The following is a 25,198-nucleotide window of genomic DNA, read 5'->3' on the forward strand; positions in this document are numbered from 1 at the left end:
CTGGGTGCTGGGCATTTGTCTGTATCATTTACGGCCTAGGCTTTTTATCTCCCTCTGCCTACACCATTAAAGAAAGGCCACCCTAATAATCTGAAGCCTGAGCCCCGTTAATCGTGGCATTCTCCTATGGTTTGCTGAATTTCCCAAATCGGATAGAATGACAAAGGCTCTAAGCTTATCCAGATGTGGTTTTATAATGATGTCACTGGGCTTTACTCCGTAAGCAAAGCCCCCAAAATATACAGTATCTACAACAAGGTTAATGGAAATCCCCACCAAGGGTAAATACTTCAGCAGATTGTGTCATCAGAATATATTTAAACACTATTTAAAGGGATTTTAAGCTAAGAGGATTTGATTTTACACTGGTGGATGCACACACATAAAATGTGATGGCGTTGCTCACAAATAACTCTAATGCCTTTCTCCCCTTTCTCTTCCCGCTGCCATCTGCATTGTTAGCTTCAATTACCTTCTCGCATTCCAAGTTCAGACCTGTCCTGTTCACCGCGTGGGGAGGATAGTGACGTGGTTCAGCCTTCACTACTGGAGAACCATCTCATGTTTTGATGTTCTTGTTTCCTAAAACATTGGTGATTTCATCCTACTTTTATTTTAAAGATTTGTCTTATTTTCATTATGTGTATATGTACCTATGTGTGTGTGGGCATGTGTGGGTACCTGCAGAGATCAGAAGATGGTGTTGGATCCTGTGGAGCGGGAGTGACACACATTTATGAGCTGCCTGACATGGGTGCTGGGAACAAACCCGGTTCTTCTGGGAGAGTAGCATGTGCTCTTAACCACTGAGACAGCTCTTCCGCCCAAATTTGTGCCATTTCATTTCCTGAGAATTTTTCTCCATTGTCTCACAACAAAGTTTAAAACATATCCTGATTTACCCTAGCCGCTTTGTGCACTGGGCTCCCTCTTTGTTTGCCATGGCTGCCCAGGTGCCAGCTTCATACAATGGGCCCTGTTTGGTTTTCATCAGATGAGCATTACAGTTGTGAGTGCTGTATTTCCTGCCCCAGCCTCTGGCCTGCCAGCTCATCAATGTGTAGCATCTTTCTTTGTTCTTGTGTTCCTCAGAATGTGTCCTCAGACTGCATGGCATTCTACATGGGTTTATGTCTGTCTCTAAGTGTCTCAGTGGAAAGTCTGTGAAAGAGAACGACACTATGTCTGTCTCATCGAACTTCTAACCTCCTTAATGCATAAAGATGCTCAATAGTTTCTGGATTAAGTTGAACAGGCAGTCTAGTATATGCCGGAAGGAGATTTTGCATTAAGAATCTTTATTATAATAGTAATTTTACCATTTTATAACCATAACCACATGGTTGTGAATCATTCTCTATTTCCACAAGTGAGTGGCAAGTGCCCATGCCATATCAGTTAAATTAGTTATCACATTTAATTTCAAAACTGAATTCCATCCTTAGCTTCCACGAGGGCACCAAAGCATGTTAGGGTGCCATCAAACTGCCAAGCGAGGCAGACCGTTGCTAAACCCTGAGGTAAGAAGAAGTCTGAGGGGGCGGCTAGTCAACACTTACCTTCACACAATTCCTTCCCTTTCAGTATAGATGGAAGTGGTGAGTTTGGTAGAGTTTCTGCACACTGGTGTCTGGTGCACAAAAAATGAAATTATTCTGGTGGGTATAGTCAAATTATGAGCCCTTTGGACTAGAATTTATAGTTTCCTGGCATTCACTAAAATATAATTCAAGCAAGTGCTGCTCCCTATAGATTTTTGAAAACAAAAAGCACTACACCATATATGAGCTATGTTTTCTCTCTCCCACATACGTCCATGATAATCAGGATCAGTAAGAGATTAATAGTAACTAATAGTAAATCAGAACAGTTATAACAATATGAGAAGGCCATACACAGCTGAAGCCTTGCACAGCCTTGGACAACTCCTATAGCATTCTTTAGCTGTTGGTAGAAGAGTATGAACATCAGGAGGATTTAATGTAATAAAAGTTCTCCACCACAAAGACGGAGGGGTGTTTGTGAAATTAAATGGTAGTGGTCTCTAGAATTGAGAATAGCCTTGCCTGAAACCAAGCCCTCATTCCTGCCTCTAAGGAACATGCATTCAGAAGCCTAAGAGAGTACAGAAGAGGAGGCTTTCCCAGAGGGTACAAATTCTCCAACCCCTTGAAGTTTTGGGACCTGACTTAGAAACCAGCTTAATGTATCAAAACATCTGGCTCACTGGCATGTGAGCTCATACATAGGAAATTCTTGAAGCTAATTGCTTGAGTCTCCCCTGCAGTTAGTAAGGCAATGAGACTGAGCTCTAACTGCTGGAGTGTGGTAGACAAGAATCATCACTCTCAGGCCTGGTCCATAAAACTCTTCAACAATGATCTTTCTTTTTCTTTCCATATGTACCAAGGATGGTAATTTTAGAGAAACCTTAGTAGCCATATGTTAAATATGGTAGACATTGTATAGTCTATGTTTTTGGCATTGTGGAGAAAGGAGAGTCTAATCATCAAGTTCTGTGTACACTCAGAGTTGTTATGTGAGGAATGAGGGAACCAGAATTCCAGTTAGAGGAAACAGGAAAGTCAAAGCCTAGGAATGGGGCAATACTGTTTCCAAGAACAAACAGAGCGATGCTGCTAAAGCATTGCAGAAATATATGGGGATAGGAGAGTGACACAGGGCACGAAATTAGATTAAAAGTATGTGTGTAAAATGGGTGCAGTGGCACACACCTTTAGTTTCGGCTGGTGAATCGCTAAGAGTCTAAGACCAGCCCTCTCTACAAGGCCAGTCCAGGACAACCAAGGCTACACAGAGAAGCCCTGTATCGGATAAAAATAACCCAAGTGTGTGTGTGTGTGTGTATTACGACAACATAAGAAATTTGAATTTTTTGAATTTTAAGATTAAATGTGAGAAGAGAAGGAGAAATAATCTAATATTAAATTCAGATTTTTATTTCAGACAAAAAAATGGAGAGCATTGCTGTCTCCTAAGATGAAACTCAGGAAGAAAAAAAAGTGGTTAGACGTGGCTAATAAAATAAACTCAGTTTTATGGAGTTGGGCTAAAATGATCAAATGTATTCATGGCTAGAAGAAAAATATATGAACTGAAGATCAGCATGAACAGGGCTGTACAGAGTCCTTACAGAGGGTTCAAAGACTATAAGGGAAACCAGAGTTTGTTGAAGAACAGAAAAAAAGAGATCATACCAAAGCTTGAGCATCAACAGGAAAATTAGGAAGGCAAAATGTCACAGATACCAGGAGAGGAATGTTCCAGGAGCAACAGGAGAATCCTGAATTATATGGTCTCGCTGCTGATCTGAATCAGCAAGAACGAGAATGGGAAAAACGCGGGTAAGACTGGTGAATTTGTGGATATAATTCCAGTGTTCTGGGTTAGTCTTTGTTTTCTAAAAGGACACGTTTGATTCCTAAACGGCTGAACATGTGTGAATGTGCTCTTATATGTAAATAGAGTCTTTGAGGTTTAGTGTGACCTCAGCTTAATCAAGTTAAGTCAAAATCAAGGGGTTAAGTCAGTCAACTTAATCAAGTTATAAAACATAATCAAGTTAAGTGGAGGTCATACGAGGTTAGGCTTGGGCCATAAATCTAATAGAAATCGCTACGTTTATAGGAATGAATAGTGTCATGTAATGGTAGAAGCAGAGATCAGAGTGGAAGGGAGAAAAATCAAGGTAGAGAAATAAAGATTAAGAAGAAGTACAAGAAGCCTGCTGGAGATCAGGGATACCAGACAGCAAATGGCGCCCAATGGCGGGCTTGCCAAAGCTCCTTTAGCACAGCTTAGGATCATGGGCTCAAGAATGAGGAACACAGTTATACCAATGACCATTTGATAGTTTTGAGAGGGAATACTCTGAAAACACTGCAAATTTCATACCTGAAGTGAGTATAGGAAGGGAGGCAAGAAAGGATTATGAAAGATGGAGAGACTTAGGTTCAAAGAAAAACAAGACCCCTGTGCCTACGGCTGCAGGAGCATCACACGGAAAGGAGCAGAGAGAAAGACTTTAAGAGCCAGAGAACCAGGGCACTGACTCTGAGACAGTGTTTTCCACACATGATAGGAAGATGCAACTCTGAAATCTCAACAGTATGGTCAGCTAAACAAGACCCACATAATGACACCAGCTGCATGCCAACAGGTCTGGGAAGAAACCGTCACAAAGCTCCATCACTATATGAGGAACTATGACTGATGAAAGATTCAGTCTTTTCCACATTGAACTCGCTGTTTATCTGACCCCATACACATGCCAGTACACATTTATGTAACATATATGGGCAAAACTAAATGGAATCACCAGGTTGTGTTTACACATGTGTGTGCATGCACAAACATCAAGGAAGAGGCCATGAGGTTGAGAAGGGATCAGGAGACATGGCAAGAGCTGGAGGGTTAATAAGATGCAGAAATAATGTAAATGCAGTGTCCATGTGGGAAGTTCTTAAGAAGAATAATTAAAAACTAATAAAATGAGAAAACCAGGTATTTTAATATAAGTAAATTAGTGAAATAGTGTAAAACAGGCAATTCCTGTCAGCTGCGATAGTGAATCTCTGAGACGTGAGGTACTTCAAGGTGAAGAAGAGGTCCTGGATGCCAGACTGAGAGAAAGTAAGTCTAGAGTGCACCGTGACTTCTGTGCACAAGGGCAGGTGGGATCTAGAGGTTGGCATTCCCTGTCTGTCACCCACGGAGAAGCCAAAGGCTCCGGATGCTGGAGACCTCAGAGTCAAGGAGGAACACGCAAGTTGTAGACGAGCAGAGCTAGAGTACGAGGTTGGACAAATTATGTGTGAGGAAGAACCTCCCATGTGGAAGGAGCATGAGTCTCACAGGGTCAGGGAGCAGAATACTCTGGAAGTAAAGCGCACGGTGGGTTTTAGGGCCATATCCGTGCTTTCCGGACTGCAGCGTCTCTCAGGCTCCTTCTGCTGAGACAGGAGATGTGAGGACAAGGCCTTTGACTCTTTCATCTGACCTGAAATCCTTGGTGATACCGAGCCACATCCACCACTGCTGAACTAATGAGTCACTTCGCAGGAAAGGGACCTGCCCCACTGCCTCCACTGGCAATGTTTCTGTCACCGGAGAGGGCCACTTGCAACTGATTTTTCAAAGAGATGCCTTATCTGGTTCTCATAAGTAAATGTTTGAGGGAAGTTTAAATATGGTTAATTATAGTATCAAACACACAGCCAGACACTCCAGTGAGAATAGAGCTTATGGTGGAACTGGGATCCCCTTCCACATACATGCTGAAGTCTGATCCCCTACAGCCCCATATGGTGGCCAGAAATAAGGGCCTTCCATTGCAATTAGTTAATATGAGGTCATTAGGGTAGATCTGAGTACAACAGGATGGGTGTTCTTGCAGAAGCAGAGATTTCGAGCCAGACAAGTGAACAGGGGTACGCTTCATGGAGACCAGATGGATGCGATTGTGTGACAGGCACACAAACCGGCACACTCCAAAGATGGCCAGAGAATCGCCAAAACCCAGAAGCACAGCTTGGGCAGTCTCCCTCCACACACTCAGGCAGGCAACAGGTGCTGTCATCTAGATCTTAGATGTCACTGTCCTGAAAGGTGACATCACCTTCCGGAGGTCACACAGTTTGTGGCACGCTTTTATGGCAGCCTACTAAACTAACACGAATAGTTAAAATATTTTTTTTGCTACTTATTGGGTGATTAAATGAAAATTTCCAGGAAGCTCCATGAACAGCCTACCTCATTAGAGCCATTTACCAAGTTTAGCATATTAATTACTTCTGAATTATGCATCAGTATTTATTTACTTCAAAATATTAATTTACTGATTCCCAGTGATTTTTTTCAATTTGATTTATTTTAACTCAATCCAATAAAAGTGTTTTGAGATGCCAACTAAGTCCTAGATGATATATACTGCAGATTATGGAAAAGAGTAATGACATGATGATTGTACCCCCTTAAATTCATGTTGTTCACGAAGATGTACCCTGTTTAAGATTGGCTTATGCAGCAGAATACATTCAAATGTGTATAAAGTGACCTGGAAGAGTTTCTGACTCAACGGAAACTGTAGGAATGAAAGTTAAGTGATGTGTGCTTACCCTTTTGGCAGTGATAGACAGTATTAGATGTGCCGCAGTCAAACCTGATACTGTCAAAGGAAGCCAGGGAAACCATTACTAGTACTCAATATCAGAGGGAAGATCAGGGGAAATCAGAAGGTAAATACTAATCTATATGTGCCATCAGATTTCTAAAATGTCTGTTATACCAACTTTATCGAGTACATTAAAATGGAAAATGCCAAATGACAAAATATGACTAGACTCCAAACAGCAGAGAATTTAAAACATAACTCACTCAAGGAGAAGAAGTAAAAGACTGGATTATTAGTAAAATGACTGACACACATGCTGAGGACCTGAGTTTGGTACCCAGGACCCACATAAAGGAAGTAGATCCTATGTGCCTACGACCACAGAGCACTGAAGGTACAAATAGCAGGCTACCTGAAGCTCACTGGCCAACTAGCATGGCCCAGACAGCCAGCCAAGATGAGATTACTGATAGGGACCTCTACAGACACAGACACAGACACACACACACACACACACATCACCACCACCACCAAAAACAAACAAATAAAAAACAAGGAAGGAAGGAAGGAAGGAAGGAAGGAAGGAAGGAAGGAAGGAAGGAAGGAAGGAAGGAAGGAAGGACAAGAAAAAGCAAGTTCTAAGATCCCATTTCTAGGAGGAAACTTGATGCTTAGGAGTGTATTTTCACATATATAAATGCACATGTCACATGCATTCATCCACATCACATATGCAATGACATCCATGTTCACTAAAAGGCACATATATTACATTTTGTGTGTTCAAATGCTTCTTTACCATGTTTCTAGACTAGGCTTTCAGCTGCAGCACTGTAAACTATTAGAAACAATATTCCATGATTGGACAGTCAGATCTTCTGCAGCTGAAGATCCGAGTACCTAGTTAAAACATAACTGGAATCAATTTCTAGATCAGGTTGGAAGGGGGAAATGGGCATGTCTCACTTTTTAAAATTTTAGTTGATTTCGAGAACTAATATTCTTTTAGTTACTGTCTAGGGTCAGAGAAAGTTCTGGTCTGTGTGTTCTGCAATTAAAAAAAAAAAGACTGTGTGACTGATTTACTATGTGACTGATCACCTGTCCCCACCTGACTTTCAAAATTGGCCAGTGTGTGTGTGGGGGGTATCAAAGTACACTTAGCTCTACTCATATTGAGTATACAACCAATCCACACTGTTAGCAGACAAGACCTGACCATACAAAGGGGGGGGGGTTCTATGGTGTTGATAATGCTGATGATTGATCTGGAAAATGGTTGCACATATCACAATCATCCAAGAATATTTGTCAAGCTGTATCCTTAATACACACTCTCCGGGAAGAAACTTTAAAAGTCAAAATCACAAAGTAAAATCATCAGCAGGCTGTGTTTGTCAAGGTCTCAACAGGTCCCTCAAGGTATCACCAGTTATGCATTGGACTCCACTTGTAAAACTTGTAAAACTTGATGTCACTCCCACGGCAGCTCTCAAGTCCTTTCCCACACAAGAATTATTTTGTACCAATTAGGAGCATAAAACTTAAGCTAACACATCATGTGTGAATAAGAGATCAGATCTGAAAACATAGATACACACATTTCATTTCCTCACACATCAGTGCCTTGTACAATGATGTGCTGGCCTGGAAGGATGTGCCTTCAGTTCCAGTGTTTCCCGTGAAGCATGAGGGGCAGTTAAGCGTTCTACACATGCTGCTTCCTTTCTTTTGATCCTGTGCCACTCAACAAAGGTGACTCTTGAGAAGGAAGCATTAACCCAAAGTACCAAAATATCTAGCTACCTCCTGAGAAATCACTGCAGAGCCTTTGCTCACAGAGTCAATTTTGTTAGAATTTGTCCTGTAAAGGTTCCAGATATTTTCACAGCTTTTCCCCTCTGGTGTATTCTCAAGTCTTCTTTCAACTTTGTATATATCTATAGCACGACAGAGTGTACCCTGTAATTTACGGAAGCCATCATGGTCTTAGGTGACCATCTACACAGGCTCTGCCTTACTAACACTCAGGCTTAGGATTTAAGGCCCAAGCCTTTTAGCAGGATTTCTTGCTGTAATATTATGTGCAAGGAATAGCATTGCACTGCTGTATTCAAAACTGTAAAGCTATGGCGGCGATTCAACTCAGACACTAGTGTGATTGCTCAGTGTGCACAAGGCCATGCTTTGATCCCCAGGCTATATAAAGAATGTATGGTGCACTATAACTCTAAATCAGGGGAGGTAGAAGCAGGCATAGTAGGAGTTCCAGAAAATTCTCAGCTACATGAGTTCAAGGCCAGCCTAAAGAAACTACTAGAAAGTTTTACTTTGCTGTGAAGGATTCATGTAAACTAACAGCACGAATGTATATAGTGTTGCTCCAATTTGTAGAGTATTGATGAGGTTCCTTCCAACACTTGGCTAGAGGAACCTAACCTTTAATTCCTTGTTTTGTTTTTATTGTGTCACAAAGAATACAGCTCGATCTTCAATAAATTTCTTATTGTAAGACTGAAGTGCTTGGTGCATTCAAGACGAACGTTTCTAGTTTGGTTTTTATACGTGGTCCTGTTTGACCTTGACAGATATGGCCAAAGAAAAGTCACAATACTTTAGTAGGTTAAGGATATAAATACTTAACTACCCAACTTTATCAGAATTTCACCCAACATTCCTCTCCTCCCTCTTTTCTGAGCTTTCCTCCAGCTCTTCAACCTTTTCAAGGTCTCATCCTCTTCTCTCTCTCTCTTCCTGTCTTCCTCTCTCCCCATCTCTCTATCTCTGTCTCTCTCTCATACACACAAACACACACACACACACACACACACACACACACCTCTACTTTCACACTACTTCAATCTCACTGTCTTATTGAGATTCCTAGGCCTTGGGAAGGTGCCACTTTCATACTCAACCACCATCCTGTTAGATGATGGGCTGGTGGTGGTTTGAATGAGAATGTCCCCTATAGGCTCATGGATCCCCAGGTGGGGTCACTGTTTAGGAGATGTGGCCGTGCTGGAAAAGTATGTCACTGGGGATGGGCTTTGAGAGTAATTTCCAGCTGCTCTCTTGTTGAATGTCATTCAAGATGTGAGCTCTGAGTGTTCTGCTCTAGCCACTATGCCTGTATCTACTGCCATGCTATCCCAAGTATCATGGACTTTTATCCCTGAGGAATTGTGAGCCAAAAGTTCATTCTTCCATAAGTTGTCTAGGATACGGTAATGTTTCATCACAGCAAAAGTAGCTAAGACATAGGCCTGAGCACACATGTCTATAACTGACATTAGGTACCTTTACTTATTTAAAAAAACAATAACAACAACAAAATACTCCTAGAAATTATCAACAATAGCTTAGATTGTTTCAAACAAAAGCAACTTTGATGATAACAGAACATTTTGAGGCCTCGTTCCCATTGCTTCCAGGGTAGCATGAGTCTCCACAACTTTCTGGCCAGTTTGTTGTATATCCTCCTGACTTCCAACACCATGCTGTTCCTGTCCTTCAAAGCCCCGTGGGCTTCTCTGAAGCATTCCTTCGAGCTCCTTAAAGATTGCTTCTTTCTGGTAGGGTGCCCCTTTGCAATGAGAATGATCTGGTTGGCTACCACTCAGAAAGTGACCATCCATCAGCATGTTATCTAGCCTTAACTTCAAAGCAGCCCAGGGATATCAAACACTCTCACAGAGGACTTCCATCTTCTGCCTAGTCACAGATGCCCTGCACACACATCTCAGGGGTTTGCTATAGCCCTGCTAGCTTTACCAATACAGGTTCCTCAATCTCTTGATAATGTTTTTAATCAGAAGTTTTAAAAACACAATTGCTTTTAACTCAAAAATTTTACAAAATCTGTCATGGGACAGAAATAAGAGATTAATGGATATCTTGCAGGAAAGATAAATGGCACCATCAGAATACCACAAAAGTGGGGGGAAATTAATTGAACCCTTACTTTTGATAAATATTTATTTTTTGCAGAAGAAAAATGCATACTAGTTTAAGCTGTCATTACACTAACCTACATCCTATTTTTCATATTATTAGTAATACATAATGTGGTAGTTTATATTCAAAAATAAAACCAGAATGTATATACCTCATGCATTTATCCAGAAATACACCAAGGTTACCATGGTTACGAAAAAATCCATTACCTTTGAATATGGAATGAAAAAGTTTGACTTAAAGTGTGCGCTATTTATTATAGCAAACATCAACAGCCTTCGGGAGGTTCCCTAACTGGATCCATTTTTCAGTGTCAGGGCTGACCCAGTGTTCTACAAGCTTGTGGCCTATACAAGGCAAAAATTCGAACTGTGTGCATTTTTAAATATAGTTTGTACTGACCCAAGGAGCAGCAATGCTTCTGACTTTTAATGTTTCATATTTAAGATGAATAAGAAAAAATTCAGAGCACCCGGCGGCTAAGTGTCTACTGGATGGAATGCCCTGCTTCAACCCCAACCTCCCTTGGCAGCTAGGCCCATTCCCTATGCACAGTGGGAGTGGACTTGCTCAGCTGAAGAGTTTAAGAGAAGCCGCAGACAAGTGGAGGAGGGATGGGGAGACGTTGGTACTTTGAATAGTTAAGAAGGGGCCTTATAAGGGAAGTTTTTTTTTATGCAGTAGAAAGACAAGAAATTTAAAGTGCCATTGACTGTGGCCAAGAAAACATTATTAACCATTGTTCTTGATGAAATTTCAAACAAACTTCCTTGTGCTATTACTGTTTCTGCTCGCCAAGAATAACCAGATGTTTGAGGTAAAATATAAATGTCTACTAACCACAGAGATAGAGTTGGTAAAGCCAGAGATCACCATGAAGATAATTATCAGACATTAGTAAAACATCAAAGACTTGAAAATGATATTCCATATTGATGAATTCTCCAGAAATCAGGTGACAATGGAGACCAACTAGTTTGTAAAAGTAAAAAGCCAAAAAAGTCATGAATGTAGGAATGAGAGAAGGAAGTCAGATCAGACAGGAGGGCGTGGGTATGAGCACAACAGATTAATAGAAACATGAAACTGCCAAAAAGTTAACAACCTCTGATTCACCTGTTCCCCCTTTAAAGCATAGCATGTTGATACCTACCTAATAGATATTTGTATCAACAGTTTTTAAAAAGACAATGTTTATATGGTTAAATGTGTTTATATAAATCTCTTAGAAGAACTATGTTTAAAAAATATTCTAAATCGGGGTGAAAGAGAGATGGCTCAATGGTTATGAGCACTTGTTGATCTTTCAAAGAACCTGGGTTCATTTCTCGGCATGTACATGATGACATGCAACCATCTGTAACTCCAGTTCCAGAGGATCCAACACCCTCTTCTGACTGTTTCATGTACCAAGCATGTACCTGCTATATATTGTATAGTGTATACTTGCTATAATACCTATATATATGTGTGTGTATATATATGTATTATATACATATATATATACTCTATACATATATATATATATATACACACTCTATACTAGGTACAATTCTCATATATATATATATATATAATATATATTATATATACCAGGTACAATACTCATACATAAAAAGTAAAATAAGTACGTCTGAAAAGTTTAAAAAATATATTCTGTAGTATTTATAGAAAAAAAAATGAAGGGTGTGATGATATGCAGGGATCCAAAATTACAAAAATCCAGAACAAATCATAACTTCCAATGTGACTGAATTTAGAGACAGGATTTTTATTAAATGAGGTCATAGACTTGTGGGCCAGTTTAAGTTTCTGTTGACCCTACAAGAAGAAGAGGAGACACCAAGCAGGCATCCCTGTGAGGGAGGTCACACTGAGACGGCTGCTGACTTCATGGCAAGCAGAAACATCTGAGGAGAAGCGGACCTGCCACCACCCTGACCATGGATTTAGGAGGGTGCATTTGATCATGTAGTCTGTACAGGCTGTGGGATTTACTGTGCATCCTACACGACAAACATGTGTGTCCTGGGGTTGATCAACCGGCTCTTATCTCCCTGTTAGGTCTATAAGTGAAAACAGACTATACTCAACAAGAAAAATGTAGAGAGATGAAAAGCATGGACTTTGGGACTATGAAGACCCACATTTAATTTGGTTTATTGAAATACTGACTTTCTCGGTCTGGCTGTGCCTTGTGAACTATAAGATTAGAGGGATATGGAGTGTCTCTCCTCACCTCTTCTGACTTTTCCTTTTTTCCTTTTATTGGTTGGAGTCAATTTTGTCAAATACTGATATAGTGACTGCTGTTTGCTTCTTGGTTCCATTTTTTTGGAATTTATTGTTTTATCTTACAGTAGTGTCTATTATTGAACATGAGGTGTGTTTCTTGGATGCAGCCAAAAGTGTACTAGTCTATAAGATAAATCTAATTTCTGGGAGCATTATCAGGTGCAGAACCTGTGGCGAGTCAGGTCACAGGCCCTAGAGAAACCTTTTATCAATGAGCTGCTACATGGACATAGCATTAAGCCAGCTTCTAATGACTTATCGTTGTACCCTAGACCAGTGCATTTCTCATGCTGCACCCAAGAAGCTTCTATCTGCAGTAGATGATGATTCACGCTGTGAGCTGCGTCTGGCCCAGGTACAGACAACACGAGACTGCACAACGCTCAGCCCTCACAGGGAAGTGCACACTCCACCCCTCCTCCCAAGGCTCAGGGATCATTTCTGGAAAAGGGAGAGAAAGAATGGAATAGACACATGTGGTGGTTGACTACAAGGAAATGCTCTTTCTGGACACAGTGGGGATCCTGCATATATGAACTCATAGTGTTCACAAGCCCAAGCCATGACAACCATGCCCAAGCCCAAGCCAGATAAAATCAGAGCATGGAAAGGGAGATGGGCATTCTGTCCAGCCCTAAGTTGTTGACAGATATTAGCTTCTGGGACGGGAAGAGACTTTTTTTTTTTTTCCCAAGAGTGTAGACTCTGGTAAGTCAACCACATTCAGTGGCACATCCAAGACTCTTTGGGCAACAAAAATTGGTTTTGAAGGTTTATTAAAAAGACCCATGGTGATTCACAAATTTGGGTGGATAAGGAAGAGGTGATGAATCAGAGAGAAGCAGGAGCGGAGTGAACATGATCAAGGCAAGCATGAAACGGTCAAAGAACTAATGAAAAATAAACGTTAAAAAGATTGAAGAGAGGGAGCAAGGCAAGAGAGGAAACAGAGAGATAAGAAGTTAGAGATCAGAACGGGGGAGAGCAGTGGAGGAAGGACAAGAGGCCTGTAGAGAAAGAAGAAACTGTGGGTGAGGGAAACTCTCTGATAAGCTTGAGACCTAAATCAGGGTAGGCTCCTGGGGGACCTGAGGGAGACTCTAGCAGAGACTCCTTGTAGCTGAGGCCATGGAGACAGAAGAGTATGCCCTGTAACTTGACTAGTCTCCTAGGAGAGGGAGGCGAACACCAACCCGGCCACAGGAAATTTAACTAAAAATTCACCCTGCCTACAAGATGTGTGGGGTAGAGCAGATACAGCAGAGACTGAGAGGCCAAGGCCTGGCCCAAACCAGGACCCACCGTGTGGGAGAGAACCAACTCCTGACACTGTTAATCATACTCTGCCGTGCTTACAGACAGAAGTCAAGCAGAGTTGTCCTCTGAGAGGCTCCACCCAGCAGCACCTTGAATCAGATGCTGAGACTCAGAGGCAAATATTGGGTGAGGCATAGGGAGCCTCGTGAAAAAGTGGGGTTGGGGGTTGAAGGAAAAAAGGACCTGGAGGTGACAAGAGCTTCACAAGAAGAACAACAGAGCCAACTAACCAGGGCCAAGAGGGGCCTGCTAAGACTGAAGTATCAACCAAAGACCTTATGTGGACTGGACCTAGGCCACTTACACAGATGTAGCTGATCAGGCCTCATGTGGATTACCTGGTAGGGGATCATGGGTTCTCCCTGACATGGACTTTCTTGCCAGCTTTTCAATTACTTCCCCCTGGAGGACCCCAGGCCACAGGGGAAGAGGACACACTCAGCCCTGATAGGTCTTGTTGAGCTGGGATAGATAGGAAGGAGGGCTCCCTTTTTTTCTGAGAAAGAGTGGAGAGGGAGAGGGAAGAGAGAGAATGGGACTGGGAAGTGAGAAGGGATGGGGCTATGACCAGGATGAAAAGCGAATAAATAAATTAATTGATTTTAAAAAGATTAGAAGAATTATATCCATTTTCCAACCTGACCTTCAGCTTCAAGGCATGGCTCTTCCCCATAGTGAACAGCACTCAGAATACTTCCTGTCTTAAGCTAATCTGTGACAACAACATGAACAATGGCTGCCTGTGAGGAAGTTAGAGAAATTAAATGGATGACACTAGAGATACAATTCTTCAAAACCTTACACATAGAATGAAACTACTGAGGAAGTTGTTACTGAGAAGGCAGATGTGAAAATGTGAAATGAGGGTGTGGAGAGCACACAGGAGCCTCTTGCACTGGCTCATGGTGATAATATTTCTGAGATCTTCCGCTGCAGGTTCAGTTTGCCATACTGCTCTGCGGGTACTTCATTCCGAAATTTATGGCAGACACCATGGCTTTACAGGTGGTATTAGGAACTGGTGTGGGTTCTTTGGTTCTGCCCTCTCATGGCTTTTCTTTTTGCTTTGCAAAATGTCACCTGATGGTAACTTTGCATATCTGCATAAATATTTGCAGCCCATAGCATCTCATGATCCATCAGCTGGACCATTCTTGTGAAGACCAGTTCAGAGTGTGTTGTGCATGGATCTTGCCTGCTTCATGTCTAGCTAGAACCCTTCCTTCTTTTACTGTCCACATTTCCTAGCCCTACAAGGCTACTCTCCATTATTTCCACCTTGACACTTCCTTCTCTCTCTCTCTCTCTTTTTTTTTTTTCATGTGAAACAGGATCACTTGAAGTCTAGGTTAATCTCAAACTCATCTTAAAATGACCTTGAACTTCTGACCCCTGCAGCTTCTATCTCCTGTGGGCAGGAATTCCAGGCATATACCAGCACTCCTGGCTGAAGTTGAGGATTGGAAACAAAACCATGCACTCCTTAGGCGAGCACTTTAGGAACTGAACCATGGTACTTACTTTCTACTTTCTCTTTCTTCCCAAGAGTCAAGCAACTCCTTGCTCATTCCTCCAATACCTCGGAGCTATTACCCACTCTGCAGTAGTTTTTGTACATGCAGCAATAAACAAAACAGTCATGCTCATATCCTCTAAATATATATTTTAGAACAAGAAAAAGTAATCATCCAAATTAATGAGAAAAAGCCTCAAAAAATTAAAAAACAAAACAAAACACTGACAGGGCTATAAAGGTATTTGGTTTCTCAAGAATCCCAAGAAGGGTTCTTACAGGCATGACACTTATGGACAGAATGGTTTCCTTTTATGAACAACAATGTATTTTGCTCCTGAAAAAGTACTCCATCCATTACTACATGCATAAAATTCTCTGGTTTGTTTTAATAATTACCATTTATGAAACATTTTCTGTGGCCGATATATGCTATATGAAAGAATGTATCAGTTCAATCTTTTAAGATTTATCATTATTTTTTGTATACGAGTGTTTTCCTGTATGTATATATGTATATGTATGTATGTGTCTATATGTATGTTTGTTTGTATGTATACATGTATGTGTATGTATGTTTGTATGTTTAAATGTATGTATGTGGATACGTATGTATGTGTACCATGTACATGCCTGGTGCACATGGTTAGAAAAGGGACCCCGGGAATTTGAATTACAGATGGTTGCGAGCAGCATGTGGGTGATGGGAACTGAACCAGGCCCACTCCAAGAGCAGTAAGTGCTTTTAAATGCTGAGCCATCTCTCCAGTCCCGTCATCAAGTCAATTTTATGATTATTTTATTACTTAATTGTAATATGAACTCTGTATCTTAAAGGAAATAATAATTATGTCTTTTTTTCTTATAAATTTTTGGAGACAGGGTCTCCAGATATAGCTCAAGGCGGCCGCAAACTTACCATGTAAAAGATTGGCCTTGACTCTCAATTCCCTGACAGGGCTTTATCAGGGATTACAGGCATAGACCTGGCTAGGAATTACAACTTTGCTCTACCAAGGAGAAACAATGTGCTATATGTTTTATACAGTCTAGTTCCTTTAAAATACAAGGAGCGTAATTATTCCCATTGTGTTACTTTCTTTTCTCATTGCTGTGTAAAAATTCCTGGCAAAAGCATTGTAAGAAGTATGATAGTCTGAATAAAAATGGCCTCCGTAGGAAGTGGCGCTAGTAGGAGGTAATGCCTTGCTGGAATAGGTGTGGCCTTGTTGGAGGAAGTGTGTCACTGGGCATGGGCTTTGAGGTCTTAGGTGCTCAAGCACAGTCAGTGTGTCACTGTCTGTTCCTGCTGCTTATGGATCCAGAGGTTGAACTCTCAGCTCCTTCTCCAACACCAGCATAACCATATTTCCTGCCATGATGATAGTGGACCAAATCTCTGAAACTGTAAGCCAGCCCCAATTATATGTTTTTCTTTATAAAGGTTGTTGTGGTCATGGTGTCTCTTCACAGCAATATAAATCCAACTAAGACAGGAAGAAAGGGTTTATCTTGGCTCCTGGATAGAGGTAAACAGGTCATCACTATGGGGGCAGGCACGAATGGACAGGCCATCACTGAGAGGCAGGCGTGGAAACAGGGATGCTAGCCAGTTTGTAGACATCAGGAAACAGAGAGAAAGACAGGTACTTATCTGGCTCGTTCCTCTTTTGCTTTTATTGAGCCTGGGGTGGTAGCCTAGAGAACACACCTCATAGCTACATTTAGGCTTGTTTTTCCTTTCTCAGCTAAGTCTCTTTCAAAGACCTTCATGGATACATCCAGCGCTATGTTGCCTAGGTGACTCTGAATCCAGTAGGACTGACACTGAAGATTAACCACCATGCTCCTGTTATAGACTCAGAACTGAAGACTCAGAGAAGACATGATGTAAGCCCACACTCTTCAAGTAGCTAGACTGTTTCAGTCAGTGCCGATGTCTGTCACTCAAAAGCAATGTGACCTTGATCTGTCCATACTTACCTCAGTTTCTTTACCTGCAAAGTGGGACAATATGTACCTTTGGAATAAATATCACAGATGTCCATCTAACCATGAATGAAATAATATAAAAGTCACAGATTTTACCCACTTTATGTTCTCAGAATAAAGAGGAGACAAAACTATAAAAGATTATACAATGGCTTAGCAATGCCTTGTGCTGGTATCACTATCTGAATGTGTCCCAGAAAGCTGGGAACACCAGGAAAGGAGGGCCACCGTGGTTCCCTTTGTCATCTTAGTACCTGCCTTTCATGCAAATGATTGAACCCTTGAAAAATTAATCCTAACTTTGGCTGTGACTTGTTATAACCTTTTACAAAAACCTTAGTACCTCTAGGCCTCAGTTTTCAAATCAATCAACATCTGAGTCCTGCTGTCTCCCCGGAAGTGTGACAAGCAGTGCAATGATATAAACACAGTAGTCTGAGTAAATATTAATCAGCATAAACACAATGCAAATACCAGATGTCACCCTCATCGTGAGCCTCTGGCATTTAGAGAGCTGTAGGCAGTTTCACTTTGCTTAGGTGTCGCTTTGCTTAGGTGTATGTGTTTGTCTCATGTTGAGTCATCCTTCTGCACCTTCAAATTATTTGTCACGTAGGCAGATTTCAAATAGCTAGCCACGTGATCATGGAGATGATTAAAGATGTTACCTACTTGGTCAGCTCGAAGGCTCCATGTATATGGAGCCATACTGACACTCATTCAAACACATGCTCTACAGAATTCAGAAATGTCTCGGCTAGTACACTCCCAGGTTCCCTTGACGTCCCAAGGAGTCAAAAATCACTCACCTGATTCTGATAAATATATGCAGTGGTCATGGAGGAACCAAATATATGAATCTATTATACGATGGTGACGGAAGGCCCACCTGTGACTGTGCAGTTCTGTCCTTTGCCTGTGTACACCAGCCTCCCATCCACATATAAGGAGTACTGAGTAATAATCCCCTTTGCTCGTCTGGGAGGACACCAGGAGAACGACAAGGAATTGGGAAGAGACAAGGCAGCTGGTGTCGGAACCTCTTGGGGAGCTGTGGGAAAATAAAATAGAGTCTAATTTTAGTTTACTTTTCTAAGTAAAACTTTTCAGAACCAAACCAATAAATCACGGGCTAAAGCTGTAGGCATGCCTGGGCATGGAAGTTTTCCTGATTCACAGGCAGCTTGTCAGTAATTGCTTTAGGAAGGGCGCTAAATAACTGTCTTGAATTCCTGAGGATTTGCATCTGTGATGGATGGGGAGTCCCTACTCTAGCTCACTTGACTGACATTTGTGTTACTTCATCAAAAGCATTGTTAACCCATCATGTCCATGTGGGGCTGATCCTGTTGAAGCAGATCAAACAGTGTGCCCTGGCTTGGCAGAGCATGCAATTTGACTTGCGCAACCCTGGTGAGCAGTTCTGAACCGGGAGATTTTAAAAAGTCTCCAACTACAGGAATGGCCTAAAAATGGACAGTTAAATGAATTGCATATTGAAACTACACTGTAGTTGTTGAAAAAGATTTGTTTACACACTAGCCAATGAAGTAAAATCACAGAAAATTAAAAACAAAACAAACAAAACAAAATACTAACTAGAAACAGAAATATCATTCTGTATATTAGACATGGCTCCTTGGAAATGATTAGGGAATTGCGCACATGATGCCTGGGAAATTAAACTAGGTAAGTGGGCAATCCCTTGGTGAAATGGTTGTGAAGTAGGTGGGAGGGTACCAGGCAAGGTCAAGTGGGTGGAGAGGAAGCAATGGGGAAGTTCCTGGAGAAAAGCCCGAGGAAGTAACAATAAAATGAGAGGCTAATGGTTGATAATGGTGTACCCCAGAAGACACAATGTCACACTGAGAGAAACAATGGCATTTCAGTGGATTAGATTTGGGATAGTGTTGAGAAAGGGTAATCACTTTCCCACTGACAGCACAGCTGAAGGAGTGGACTCTGTGCCATAGCCGGCATAAAACAGAATAAAGGGTCTCAAGAAGGATTTTACAAAATCCTGTATGTCATCATCATGTCACCGCACTGGCTTCTGCCTGCCTTATTCTCTCCATCTTTCTTTAACATATTCCCTAATGCAAATGGTGTTTGAAAAGAGATGTAAAAGAGGAAGAGAATAAAAAGGAGGTTTTAGGGAAGGAGGAGAAGGGGAGAGAGGGAGAGAAAGACAGAGAAAAAAGAGAGAAATAGAGAGACAAAGAAACAGAGACACAGAGAGAGAAAGAGGAGAGAGAAAAAAGAGAGACACACAGAGAGACAAAGACACAGACACAGAGAGAGACAGAGAGAGTGAGCATGTGCCAGCTAACTTTTGCCACAAAGACCAAGCTTTCAACTCTAAATGACTTTCTTTCTGGGCAGCACACAGGAGACAGAAATAGGAAGCAACAACTCCTCTTCTTCCCAAGAGCTGGTGTTTCCTGAAGAGATCTGTTTGGATGCCTGAGCAAAGCTTTTACTCCTGGAGTCCTGAAATGTTTTCTCTTCCCCACTGCCATCCTAATGTATGTTTTCTGAAACATTAATTTAGACTAACAGTTTGCACATCCCAAGAACAACGGAAGTGAGACTCAAGTGGGAAGAGAAAGCGGTGGTTAAACGTGCCTCAACTGGCATCTGGAGGTTCTGTCCTCCTGAAATCACTGTTGCCCATGCTGGTGTTTAGCAGTTAAAAGAGACCATGGAAATCAACCGTTTGATTCTCAATTTCATACTGTGCCATACAATCAATTCTTTTTAGTCAGACTGTCTCTAGATTTACTTCTGAGCCATAGTAAAGTGAGGAAGCTTTCATTAATCTTTCAGATGCTTCATATTAATGACAAGGCTCTGGTGTGAACAACGTAACAGCAATTAAAAAGCCCATTAATCTGCATTACAGCTATTAAAGATGCATGTCATTAAAGGCTATGGAGTTTGATTCATTTTCGCACCCCCCCAAAAAATGGGAGCAATTATGGCCTGGCAATGCACTTTGTCATCAAATTAGGTCGGGGTTTTCCAGCAAATGGCCTCGCAGCATTTAGCTCTTCTCCTATTTTATTATTCATGACTGAAATGTGGAAGTCAAGACCTTTGAAATTACTTTACCTTCTTGTGGAGTGGAGATGCTCAGTGCACGTGGGCCCTCAGTGCAGCCCACCCGAGAACAAGCAGTAAGGGTTACCGCATAGCTGTGGAAGGGACGCAGTCCTGTCAACATGCCGACGGTAAAAGGGGGACACAAAGAGTTGTATGTTTGCTAGCGTGTTCGTGAGAGAGAGGGGGAGAAGCAGAAAAAGAGGAGAGGACATAGAGATAGAGTGGCAGGGAGAGAGGCAGAGAGAACCACAATGCATGGCTTTTATTTGTTTTCTCACTTCCCTGCCGAGTATAGAAGAGCGGAACCCACGAGCAAAAGGGTGCCACCCACTCATTGCCATGACAGCACCAAGACTCTATCTGATGCTCATGACGCCAAGCATCCCATGCCTGCATAATGCTTCATTACAGGGCCCAGACCTCCCGCAGAAACAAAAATGGCTCCAGTTTCTTGAACCTGGCATTTGTCGATCATGTTTAACTGAGGAGCCCTGTGCAGTTCGTTAGTACACCACGTTAGAACCTGTACCTCCCAGGAGGGGCTCTGTCATTTCGATGGTAGCATACACCAGATGAACTGTTTGTGTGGCAGGCAAAAAGTATGCAAATTCACACAACAGAACAATTAGCAAATTGGATAATTATGCTTTTCTACTTCTACTTGCAAAATTATTAGTTTATTTAATTAAGACACCTGTCTCAAATGGAAGCATTGCATAGGGAGGTAACTGAATTAACCTGGCTTTGCAGGAGAAATGTAAGATTTGCTCAGCAGTTAAAAATGCCAATAGACATGAACACCTTTTGTCTACTGATACAACCAAGGGGCAACTCTTTCCTAGGTGACTCCTATGAATTAAAAAACTATCAAACATATAACTTATGCATTTGCCCTGGCTTTCTCTTACTGAACATTCGTAGAGGAATCTTTGATCCAAATAGTAGATTGTTACCATTCTTACAAAAAAGGTGGTTCTGTTGTGATATTTCTCATTGATTAAGTCTTCAGTAACCCAGAGAAGACATTACTGTCTCAAGGTACCAGCACTGGTGAGAGTTTTCACCCTTTAAAGACTTTATAATTCATGTGTGTGTATTCATGTGTGTGTATATGTGCACACGTATGTTTTCACATACATGCGTGTATACTTCTGTTTGTGTATGGGTGTGTACATGCTTGTGAGCGATGGTGGTCAGCCTTGGTTACCTCTTAGCTGTCCACACCTTGATTTTTGAGAAAAAGTTTCTCATTTCCCTGACCTTGCCAAGTAGGCTAGACTTCCTGATTAATGAGCCTCACAACTCCTCCTGTCTGACTTGCCAACCTGGGTGACAAACATGGGCACAGCTGAGGAATCCCCCCAGCCTAACTTGAGCACAAACTTCATAGATGTGTGTCTTGTATTTGTCCTCCCCAGCAGAGAATTCAAAGACTGGGAAGAGTGAAAAGAAGGAATGAGCTAAGACGGTAAGTCACAGTTTCTGTCTGCATCTCATCCTTGCCCGTGATCTGCCATTCTAACAGCTTCTCAGGAAATGTTCGTACACCGGGGAGTATCACAGGAAACCTGATCACTAAGTGAGCTTCAGGGTTTTGGTTAGCTTGTTTCCACTAAACACGTCTCTGCATATATGGTGTTCTAGTTACACCCTGTTGTTGTGACAGACACTGTGACAAAAAGCTTGTCAGGGGCAGGGAGAATGATTTATTTCACCGTACAGGTCACAGTCCACCACGCGGAGAAGTCAGAGCCGGGACTCAAAGCAGAAACCATGGAAGAGAGCAAGCTGCATGCTGGGTAATGCAGGCTCTTGATTAGCTTGCTTTCTCATACATGCCAACCCCATGCCCAGGTAATAGTACTTCCCGCAGTGGGCCGGATCCAAGACAGTTCCCACCAGACAAGCCCACAGGCCAAACTGATTTAGGTAATTCCTCCACCAAGGCTTTCTTCTCAGATGATTCTAAGCTGAAGGCTTTCTTCTCTGATGATTCTAAGCTGAGCCAAGTTGACAGTTAAGGCTAAACAGAACACACATGTACCGTGAGATTCCTCCTCTAAGCTTCCTCTGTACTTTAGGGCCCCATCAGGCAGCAGTAAAGTTTCCTTAAAGTCTTAAAGTGTGTAGAAATGAGAATTTATAAGATGCATACTCTATTCCAGGGTTACAGGAGGTCTACTTAATTAAAAATAAATGTTTGAAGGATGGGCATTTTAACCTATCAGCAAAACACCTTCTCTATCTTTCTGTTTGGCAGAGAGGTTTACCAAATTCTATTATATTTCCTGGAAAAGTTTGGAGACCTCAAAGGACTGTGAAGAGAAACTAAATCACTCTTCAGGCCATTTATCAAAGCACTCACGTTTCCTGTTTCAAGCAGGTGAGAAAATAATAAGTACCAAGAAAGAAAGCTACAGAATGGAGAATAGGGAGCAAAAGCAGAGAGGAGAAGAAAGCTGAATTTTGGGGATTTGCCAGCTCTGGATCCCTGGTGGAAAGTTTGCATGACTTCCACATCACACTTTTAATAAATGCGTTACCCTTGTCTAGGTTGGAGTGGCAATTCTTTCCTAGCTCCAAGGGGGATTTGCCCATTACATTGCATCTCCAAGATGCAGAGTGTCTGTTAAAGTGTCTAAAAAACTTTGCCTAAACACAGACTAGGAACTTCAGAAAGAGGCACAGGGTGACTGTTCAGGGCTTTCTCCCTTCTTGTCTGGTTAGCATTAAACATGAGGCCAAGTGGGAGGGCTGGCCACCCCGCCTGCCAGTCTCCTGGGACAGGTACTTGATTGCCTCTGCTCCAGTGTGTGGGACATACCTGGATGGATTAAAATTGATGGCTACAAAAAGTTGTGCCATTGGCAAAGAAACCAAAACACCTTTTGCTTAGCCTAAGTAAGTAGCCCATCTTGAATACAGCCTCATTGATCCGTAAGCAACTTCCTAAAAGTCTTGCTTCGAGTGCCAAGTAAATACTTAGATTATATTTGCTCCAAAGAAAAACATGGTGTTATCCTGATAATCCAGCATCAGAAATTATTTATCAATGTTTTGTCTCTCAGCTTCTGGTGAAGGGACTTGAGAGGGCAACATATTTTATAAGGTTTATGATATGGGGATGTTGAAGCTATCAGGACTCCAATGATGGTAGCCACTCGCAGATTTTTGCAGAATCACAGTGTCTGCAGACATGCTGTGCGAGTGGGGACATTTGCAAGCTCAACATGTGAGTCTAAGATGACAGGAGGAGTCCAGGTTTCATTTCTGTTGCTGAGATAGAACACCCTGACCAAAAGCAAGTCAGGGATAGAACAGTGTAATTCAGCCTGCATTCCAGGTCACAGCCCATCATTCAGAGAAGGCAAGGGTTTAACTCAAGGAAAGAGCTTGAAGGCAAGCCTCCTTGTTAATTTATAGAGCATGCTATTCTAAATGGGCCTCCAGCCACACTCACCGCACAGCTGAAGAAGTATAGGAGAAGCCAGAAAGGATGTTTGTTGCTAATTGGTTTATGGGCCGGCTTATCCTTGGCTCACATTCTTATATAGTCCACGACCACACGTCTAGGAATTATGCTGCTCACAGTGGGCCTGGTTCTCCAACATCAGTTAACAATCAAGGCAACCCAGCACAGACATGCCTACAGGCCAGGCTGATTTAGACAGCTCCTTAATTGTGAACAGTCTCTCGGAAAAACCTAGGCTGTTAAGGCGATAGTTAAATCCTACTTGGATGGAAGACCTTTCAGCAATTTTATAAGGAACAATTACAAAAAGATTGCCTGAATATCACCATTTGACAAAATACAGAGTAATACAGTGTAGGACATAGCTACAGAGAGTTCTAGAGAGAAAAGTGTGTCCACAGAGAAACGGGCCAGTTCTTTATGGCAACAAAGTAGATGTCAACACCACGAACTTTAAGTTGGTGGATGTCCTCGCGGGGGACAACACTGGGAAATCATTTTCACTTTGAGAGTGTCCCATTCAGTAGGCAGGCAAGTGACCTCTCAAACTTCCTTTCAGCCACAAAACTCTGTGAAATCAGAAAGCTGGCCAGTCTCTCTTGATAATGGAAGAAGGCACGCTGAAACAGCATTCAATAAGCATAAAGCAAGCATTATCGATGTCTTAAAAGTGTGAGTGTCCCATGAAGCTTGGGAGTGTCAGCGTGTGGATCCGAATCGCTAGCCCCAGCAGGGCCTGACTCTCACTCTAAGCGATAATGCATTGTGCATTACTGCCTGGCATTGAGATGTCCTGACATAGCACACCAGGGGAGTTTGAGGTCCAGTACAGAGAGTCTCTTCAAAGCCCAAGCTAAGGACAGGGCAGGGGCTCTGTAGGAAAGAAGGAAAGCTATCCAGGAGAGAGGAATTTAAGACCCCCTCCTGTATATGGCTCCAAACGCTTTCCCTGGGGAAAGTTTGTGTACAGAGAAGCTGCCATGCCAAAGTCCATTACAGTGACTCCCAGGTCAACGAGCACAGAACACAGGTCAATGTATTTCTTTACAAGACTCTTGCTGCTGTCAGTATCTTCCCTGCTTATACTATGGCTGATGGCCACATAAGCATGAACACCTGTGTTCAAGCTCCCAAACTCCCTCAGTGACCAAAACCCCCCAAAAGGTCAACTCACAAACAAAGCCGCTGTGGAGGCAGACTTGTAATTGTAGAGCTGGGGAGAAGAGACCGGGGAATCCTTGGGGCTCACTGGCTAGCCAGTTGAGCCTCCTTTGCTAACTCCAGAGCGGTGAGAGATCTGTCTTATGAAAGACCAGTACCTGAGGAAGGACAGGTGAGGCAGTCCTCTGGCTTGCACATATAAACACTTTAGTCATGTAAACACACACACACACACACACACACACACTACAGTTGG

General features: G+C 42.1%; 1 protein-coding gene across 1 annotated transcript in view; it reads right to left on the reverse strand.

Annotated features, from left to right (window-relative positions):
• Nucleotides 1-25,198, reverse strand: part of Ush2a (usherin) — a 665,632-nt gene that overhangs the window by 330,505 nt on the left and 309,929 nt on the right. The window contains exons 30-31 of the mRNA XM_055609194.1: nt 20,319-20,420; nt 18,097-18,258 (exon numbers count right to left, since the gene is read on the reverse strand). Of these exons, the coding sequence (XP_055465169.1) occupies nt 18,097-18,258; nt 20,319-20,420 (264 nt within the window). The remainder of the gene's footprint in view (nt 1-18,096; nt 18,259-20,318; nt 20,421-25,198) is intronic.

Source organism: Psammomys obesus, unplaced genomic scaffold (assembly GCF_907164565.1).
Source record: "Psammomys obesus unplaced genomic scaffold, mPsaObe1.curated_primary_1811, whole genome shotgun sequence".
Classification (NCBI taxonomy): Eukaryota; Metazoa; Chordata; class Mammalia; order Rodentia; family Muridae; genus Psammomys; species Psammomys obesus.